At 43.7% G+C, this 8,722-nt stretch overlaps 1 protein-coding gene across 3 annotated transcripts in view; it reads right to left on the bottom strand.

Annotated features, from left to right (window-relative positions):
- Window positions 1-202: 202 nt before the first annotated feature.
- Window positions 203-8,722, bottom strand: part of SPI1 (Spi-1 proto-oncogene) — a 47,989-nt gene continuing 39,469 nt past the window's right edge. For 2 of the 3 annotated variants that reach the window (XM_072118698.1, XM_072118699.1), the window contains exons 2-5: window positions 1,995-2,085; window positions 1,639-1,841; window positions 928-1,084; window positions 203-831 (exon numbers count right to left, since the gene is read on the bottom strand). In XM_072118698.1, the coding sequence (XP_071974799.1) occupies window positions 515-831; window positions 928-1,084; window positions 1,639-1,841; window positions 1,995-2,085 (768 nt within the window). In that variant the 3' untranslated portion in view covers window positions 203-514. Of the gene's footprint in view, window positions 832-927; window positions 1,085-1,638; window positions 1,842-1,994; window positions 2,086-6,898; window positions 6,961-8,722 lie in introns of those variants that run through there. The other variant, XM_072118700.1, reaches the window with a different exon arrangement.

Raw genomic sequence — 8,722 nt, 5'->3', positions numbered from 1 at the left:
GGCGAAGAGGAGCAGAGGTGAGTATTTGTAGGTTTTTAAAATGTTTTTGTGGTTGTTTTCCTTTAACTTAAAAATATTATTGCCTTCAGGTGAAGGACTTGCCAACAGGGTCTCCAAAGACACGTAAAAAACGTACACTATTCATGTGTTAATGGCTGCGTCGAATGTGACGTCTTCCCTCCCAAGGTCCAATCCACAACTCTTACAAGCAATGTGAAATATTTTATTAACACTGATAAAAAGATGTTCCCATATTTTTAGATTGTACACGGTGATATTTTTATAACAATGCTGAAATCTGGACTCGGTCTGAAAGTTGTGTTCTCTTCCCGTTCTTCTGCTCTTCCTTCTGTAGCATAGTAACATGCTACATGTCACTGGACCACTCTCCAGCCTAATAAAAAAATAATTACTATAATATTAATATTTACAATGAGGCGTCTCAAAGTCTTTCGTACCAAATGACTGGGTAGTTGGATATCCAATGTTGTGGATGGAAAAAGGCATGAGGATCTCAGTGATGGTAGTGCTTCCTCGCATTGTACATTTTGTGCAGAACCTCTCCACTGAACTGATACGTCAACTTCTTCTTGATCTTCCTGACTTCTCCAGTCTTGCCGTAGTTGCGCAGCGCCCTGGCCATCTTCTGATAGGTCATTTTCTTTCGGTTGCCTTTCTGAATGCCCCAACGGTGAGCAAGAGCTTCTTTGTGTTTGGAGGAGAACTGGAAGGTTCCTTTGTCTTTATCTACCCACCAAATGCTATCCTTCATGTCTCCGCTATGCAGAAGCTCTAGAAGGAACTGATACAGTCGGATCTTCTTCTTATTTCCTGTAAAATAGAAGATGCAAAGTTGTAACCGGAGCTCGATTTGGATATTCGGAAATTTTTTCTTTGATGCACGTTGAAGAGGATAGAGTGTCGGACCTGATTCCGCAAGAAGCATCCCATAACTATTGTCTCGTGGATCCATCTCTCCATCCGACACTTCCAAAGGGGGGCTGCGTCTTTCATGGTCATCCTCCTCGGAACTGGCTTGAGCAGGAGATGGGTAAGGCACACAGACACGGGGGACATACGAAACCTTGAAAAGAGTATGAATTTACGCATGAAAAACATGGCCAGTGCCACCCCGGTCTACTGGATGGGTCTAGTATGAGCTATGGATACAATACCATAAACAGGCTGTGGACATGTGGGGTGCTGTATCGTTAGCCATAAACACATCATTAAAGGGGTTGTCAATGATTGACAATTTTTCTTAGAATAGGTCATTGATTGAAGATTGATGGGGGTTTGACAACCTTCCCCACACAGCACGTATCACATTGGTCATGCAATTACAGACCATCCCCCATTCATCTTCATCGGGAGATCATATGCAACTGGGCCACAACCTCCGGTGTCCTGGGCTCCTGATAATGCTCCTGACAACGTGCTAAAATCAGAAGATCTATATAGGGCCCAGGGTTCAGACCCCCCAACAATCCTCAAGTGGCCATGTTTTTGTAACCCTTAAAGGGGTTGTACAGTGTTAGTAAAAGGATCAGTCTCCGACTCGGGCAGACACAACACATGGACATTAGGGCGCTGTTTTATAATGACAAGGAATTTAGTAGAATTCTTAAATTTCCATACCTGGTGGGTCAGTGGTAAGTGCGGATGTGGAGCGGTCATTGCAGGATCCAGGCCATGCATCTGTTCTAGCTCCATGGTTCTGTACAGGTGCTGCAGTTGCGGGGGTTGTACGCTTTGCAGTTCTGTGAGCTGGGGGTCTGGGAACCCATCCAGATCTCCATGTAAGTGTGGGGTATATTCCCAGTAATGTTCTAGGAGGGAAGCTGAGGCATGGGTTAACATTACATTACATGTCCCCTTTAATAATCTGTATTAAAAAAAGATTCAAGCTCAAATTAAAAAATCTCTTCTAAGACTAGGCAAGTAGTAGCACCTCTATATGCCCTACACGTCATTGAAAGATATGTAGTAATTACCATGGCTTTCACTGTCACTGAGATACTGGTAGTATTCAGGGGGCGGTCGGTATATCTCCGGTTCATAGGGAACCAGCTCTTCCGGATGTGTCTGAAAGAGAGCAAGAACATAACAGAATTATAAGTACAAGTTACTCGTCAACCTGATGGACATCCAAAGTATATGCCATATACAACTCAAAAAAGGTCATTCAGAGATGATAATAAAGACATGATCTTCAGCTGAAGCCACCATGGACTTTAAATCCAAGGTCAGTTCCTGTTAATCACTGTGTGTTGGAGGGCGGAGGAATCAGGACTCTCACTGTCAATCACTGTGTGTGGGCGGAGTAATCAGGACTCTCACTGTCAATCACTGTGTGTGGGCGGAGTAATCAGGAATCTCACTGTCAATCACAGTATGTGGGCAGAGTAATCAGGACTCTTACTGTCAATCTATGTGTGTGGGCGGAGTAATCAGGACTCTCACTGTCAATCACTGTGTGTGGGCGGAGTAATCAGGACTCTCACTGTCAATCACTGTGTGTGGGCGGAGTAATCAGGACTCTCACTGTCAATCACTGTGTGTGGGAGGAATAATCAGGACTCTCACTGTCAATCACTGTGTGTGGGCGGAGTAATCAGGACTCTCACTGTCAATCACTGTGTGTGGGAGGAATAATCAGGACTCTCACTGTCAATCACTGTCTGTGGGTAGAGTAATCAGGACTCTCACTGCCAATAACTGGGTGTGGGAGGAGTAATCAGTAGAGGAAAGAGTGAACCTCCCCACCAAATTTTGTAGTGTTTTGCCACAGGGGTAATGGATGAGAGTCCACCTAAGTTGGATGTATAACTAATCATCCCGGAGCAAGAAGGGAAACTTACAGGAGGAAACTCATTAATATGTCGCAGTCTCTGACATTGCAAATCTCGACAACACTGGTCTAGTGCTGCACGAGATTCATTATTGTGATGATGAATCTGTTGCAGTATAAGACTGTCATGTTCTTCTTTTCGACCTGCTTTTAGCTGGGTTAAACTGTGCGCCACAATGCGGCGGCCTCTCCTAAATTTTTTGGTGCACTAACTAATTTCCATGACCCTTTTCCGTAAACCAAGCCCACACCCTTTGTTAGACGAGTCGGAAAAGGGCCAGAAAATGGGGTAGAAGCCTTGATAAACATGTTGGATTGCGTTTTGGACTCTTTTTATTCTGTGCAAATCTGTAATTTTTTTGTGCAGGAGCAATAATAATGAATTCCCCCCACAGTTTATGTTGGGGAGATGTCCAGACTTGGAGGAGCTGTGTTACCTCTAGTCCACACTGGAGGAGGCTCCACTTTCTCTCCTTGGACTGACCTGAAAACTCTGTCCACCTTTGATCTTTGTGTAATGGGCTCTGGTTCACTCTACTTATAGCTAGTTCTACCAATTTATGTTTCTACCTTTCACACTTTTGTCACTAAAAGCTTTCTACCACATCATTTTGTTTCACAGAATGACATTGGGGCAGATTTACTTACCCGGTCCGTTCGCGATCCAGCGGCGCGTTCTCTGCGCTGGATTCGGGTCCGGCCGGGATTCATCAAGGTAGTTCCTCCGCCGTCCACCAGGTGGCGCTGCTGCGCTGAAAAGCATCTGAACGCGCTGGAGTTCACCGGGCCGGACCAAGTGAAGGTAAGCGCGTCCCAAGCGACACATTTCTTTTTTTAAATGCGGCGGTTTTTCCGAATCCGTCGGGTTTTTGCTCGGCCACGCCCCCGATTTCCGTCGCGTGCATGCCGGCGCTGATGCACCCAAATCCGATCGCGTGCGCCAAAATCCCGGGGCAATACAGGGGAAATCGGCGTAAATTGGAAATATTCGGGTAACACATCGGGAAAACGCGAATCGGGCCCTTAGTAAATGACCCCCATTCTGTCAAACAAAAGTGTTTTTTTTGTCACGCTATGTTCACCAAACATTGATTTAGTCATAAGGAACTCATATGGCCACACAAAATTAAATTAAAAAAAAGATCAGTCACAAAGAATTCATAAAAAATACAACAATTCAATAAGATGCCAGTCTTAAAATTCCCCCCACAGGTGCTCCGGGGACCATATCTACTGAGAGGCTCCGGCCGTTTAGTAGATACAGATGTAAACTCCGCCTGTTTGGACTTAAAGGACACCTGTCATCAGGTCTGTGTCACTTGTCCTGTCACCACTACCTGTTGGAGCAGCTCACAAGGATCCCATCCCAGCCTTTATCTAGTTATTTCATACATTATTCATTGTAAAATCATCTATTCTTTATCATGTAAATGAGGCTGGTCACATGGTCAGAGGCAGTGATGTCACCCCTGTTACCCCTCCCCTCTCCTCCCCCTGCTCATGTCTGTGTGTAGTGTATAGTAAAGCATGGCTAGTGTGTGTGCTGCATCTGCTGACATGCTGCATCCTCCTAATACACATGTGAGAGACACAGACATCAGCTACACATGAATCTGACATGTTCTGCTGTAACATGGCTGCCTGGAGCTGCTGTATCTCTCTTATACACACACAGGCTGCAGGGGGCGTGGCCACCAGCACCAGGAAGCACATCATTATACAGCCTCACATCATTATACAGGCTGTCAGTCATGCACTGGGGGTGTGGCTGTACCTCCCACTCATGAATAGAGTGGACAGCTTGAATATGCTAATGCTTCATTGGACATTTCACAGGTCATTTGCATACAGCTTTAGGACCTCATTGCTTAGGTTTACAGGCATGTAGAAGGACAATGAAGGGATAGAGGCAATGCTCTCTAATGGCAGTTTATGAAAATATATTTAGTTTAGGGGGGTTATTTTGCATGACGGGTTCTCTTTAATTCCAGGTCTGAACTGGCAGAATTTTTGTGTTTATAGTCTCCTGTGGGCCAGGCATTCATACCCCGCCTGCCCCCCGAAACGTCTCATGTGCGGCCGGAGAAGCTAAGAAACCAACGGGGTGTGCCTTTGCTAAGGGTCCGCGGATCGCATTTACGCCGCGATTCCCGACGATTTCCATGTTGCGCTGCATTTAACATGGGTTAAATCGGATCGGATTTTGATGCATCGGTGCCGGCTTTCACACGACACAAATCGGGGGGGCGGACCGTCGGACGATCCAACGGATTCGAACAATGCTCTGGAATTAACATCGCAAATTGTGTCGCAAGACATGGACTCACATACATCGGGAAGAAGAAGCTGAACTCCGGCGGACCTCAGCGGGGAAACGACACATGCAGGAAATTGGACGCACGATCTTAGTGAATCGCGCCGGACTTCATCTTCGTCGGACAGTCTGGATCAGGGATTGCGACAGGACCGGGTAAGTAAACGTGCCCCATTGTGGGTAATTTATCAATTGTAATGCAGGAATTGTGCTAAAATTTACACTGGGATGTAAGATTGTGGCGCCAGGGTTAATTCCAAGTCAAAAGAAAAAATTCTGTAGGGCAGCGCACATTTTGTGTCCGCATAAGTTGATTGCGTCACAAAAATTAATTCTGTAAACTGTTATTTGTTCAATTGATTTAGTAAGCGCAGTAAAACAAAAATTGTGGGGCTTATTTACGAAGGGTCCGCGGATCACATTTCCGTCGGACTTCCCATGGTTTTCGGGATTTGCAACAGAATTTGGGGTGTGGGCCGTCGGACTGAGCGGGGGATTTTTGATTCAAATTGTGTCGCTAGACAATGCACTGACATACATCAGGAAGAAGAAGAAAACAACTTTCTGTCACAAAATTAGCAAATCCGAAATAATAGTGTGCAAGTTCTAGTGACCAAGTTGTATAGTTGTAGGGGGGGGGGTCGTTTTTTTGTTGGTTGTGATGGCACAATTTGGGTTTCAGGTATCCTACTGGTGAACAATTATTAACACCTTTTGTACAGCATATTTTTAAAAAGCACTTGTGTGATGATTAAAAGAAATGTCAATTTGTGTATGGCTTTTTGTTCAAAGTTTTTTGACGTACAAGATACATACGGTTATAGTTTTTTTTAGCCCCGGTTGGTTGGGTGTGATTGTACAAAATGCGCTTGAAGTAATACTGTTTTTATAAAGGGGCGGGTGATATTTGGGTGAGAATTTTTTTTTTTTTAACTTTTTTTAACTTAATTATTTTTGTACATTTACTTATATATTGTGCTTTATATTATCCTTAACAGGTATCTGGCTTGGGCTAAAAGTAAGCTACCCAAGGCAACCCTGGGGTCCTTCAGTGGACCCTGAGCTGCCCTGCGACACCATCAGCAACCTACACTCCTTGCTGCGAGGTGCCGATGGGTGGCAAAGGGACCCCTTTAAAAACTGCATCATGAAAACTGAACATGGGAACGCACCCTAAGGGTGCTCTTTATTTTTATATGGCTTGCTTACGGTATAGCACGGTGGACAATACGGCCATGTACATGGATGGGCGTATTGCCCATTGGATTGCATGTGGCCGTATTCCGGCCGTATATACAGTCGTTTTTATATGGTCGTGTGTATGGGATCCCAGGGGTTAAACACCCAGAATTGGAGCTTTTCCGATCCCAGGTGTTAGTGATAACACAGCCCCGCAAAAAGGCGTTGCATCAGAAGAAGTACCTTTACTGCCCACTATGGGAAAAAAATCGGTACGACGGTCATGAAGGGGTTAAATTACAATCATTACATTACAATGAATTCAGGGATCATATATTAATACCCAGGATGCAGCATTCAGGTGTACCCTGACACCAGAAGTGGTGGGCCGCAGCAATAATGTACAATTCATCTTTCTAATAAAGTGCAAGTGCATATGTCACATAATCATGTATACATGTAATTGTATATATATATGTATTTATATATAAAATTACAGGTACCTAAATAACCAACAACAGTACAATGTAAATGCATTGGTTGCCCATAGTCACCTCCACAATCCTACGTTTCATCTAAGGGGATGAATCCTTAGTCATTAGAAGGACAGTAATATTTCCTTGGAGGCTCTATGGCAAACTATGAGAAAAGAATCAGTGATCAGATCCAGTAACAAAATAAGAGAAACCACTGTTAATCCACTTAATTTGTAATTTCTTGGGTGATGTATACATGTTGCGCCCTCTGGTGGTGGTTGTAGTAGAAAACAACTTTCAAATTTGACTATTTACTATCTATCCGGAACTCACTAAGGGTTGCTGCGATGTTCTGAATTTTAGCCGCACCCAGGACTGTTTGCTGGAAGCCTTGATTGACACCTGCCTTGTAGAGTCGTTTGTCTGGGAAAGCTGGGTGCCAGAGCTCAGTTGTGCATCCCCTGATACTTGAGTGATAGACAGCTGATACAGTCAGCTGCTGGGGGCGGTGTCACAGAACTCCTTCATATATGTGCCCAGTGCCACTACACATTGCTGGTTTTACTAGTCTCCTTTATTCACCCAATTATAGACATCAAGTCTTTATTAAGCACCTTGATGTAGCTCTTGATGTCGTAACAAATAAAGGAGACCCTCTGCTTTAATCTAGAATAATGCTGCCTTTCTCTTCTCTTGTGATTATGTCTTGGATCTGATGAAGCAGAATTACATGCTGAACCAAGCAGAATTCTGATGAACCAGGTTACATGCACTTACTGAGATTTACTGATTGTATTGTTTCATACCGGTGCTGCCAATCAGGGGAGTAACTTGAGGGGGTGCAGAGGGTGCGGTCGCAACTGGGCCCAGGAGGCTTGAGGGGGCCCATAAGGTGTCACTTTCCCATATGAAAAGACTTGTACAGGCAGTCCCCGGGTTACATACAAGATAGGGTCTGTAGGTTTGTTCTTAAGTTGAATTTGTATGTAAGTCGGAACTGTATATTTTATCATTGTAACACCAGCCAGAACTTTTTTGGTCTCCTTGACAATTGGATTTTAAAAATGTTGGGTTGTCATAAGAATCACTATTAACACTAAAGCTTCATTGCAGACACATCTGATAACTCTTACAGCTGATTATTGTAGCCTAGGACTAAAGTACAATAAATTACCAATATCCAGTGGTCCGTTTGTAACTAGGGGTCGTATGTAAGTTGAGTGTTCTTAAGTAGGGGGCCGCCTGTACTATAAATCATACATGATAGTTGGGGACCTGGCACTATGTACTCGGTCCCATCACCTTCAAGTTACGCCACTTACGAGACTTTTAAATAGTCTCCTGAAACCTTATCTTATTTCTGCTTCCTAGTGCTTTTGTTGTATTGTGTATCTGACCTCTGCTATATTATTTGACCATTCTCTTGCTATTCAATTCTGTGCTTCCCCCCAATCTTAGATTTGACCTCTAATTTCGATTGTCTGTCTGTTATCTGTTGTTTGCCACTGTGCAGTGTAGGGATTGTCGGCCAGAAGTCCCATAACCAAGGGGTAGAAATAGGTATATAGGTTAGAAATAGGTTAAAATAGTTCACTTGTCACTTGTCTTTATTGTTTGCCTGTTATTCAACTCAGGTTTTTTTCTCTTTGTAATATTGATTGTATTGATCTTTTTGTCTGGATTTAGAAAAACTGGGAAATGTGACAAAATGAAAAAAATAAATAGTATAGTCAACAAGACAGGTAACAACAGAGATATCAGAGAAATCAGAATCGCAAAAAACAAATTAGACAAAAGCCAATTTCAACATATCAGAATATCGGTAAAGAGAGTCTCTATCAAGGTGTGGAGTGGGTCAAAATACACTTTAACCAGGAGTGGATAAACTGTGAGCAGGATATT

Source organism: Engystomops pustulosus, chromosome 7, assembly GCF_040894005.1.
Source record: "Engystomops pustulosus chromosome 7, aEngPut4.maternal, whole genome shotgun sequence".
Classification (NCBI taxonomy): domain Eukaryota; kingdom Metazoa; phylum Chordata; class Amphibia; order Anura; family Leptodactylidae; genus Engystomops; species Engystomops pustulosus.
The sequence above is the reverse complement of the archived record's forward strand: the minus strand, read 5'-3'. Positions and strand labels throughout refer to the sequence as shown.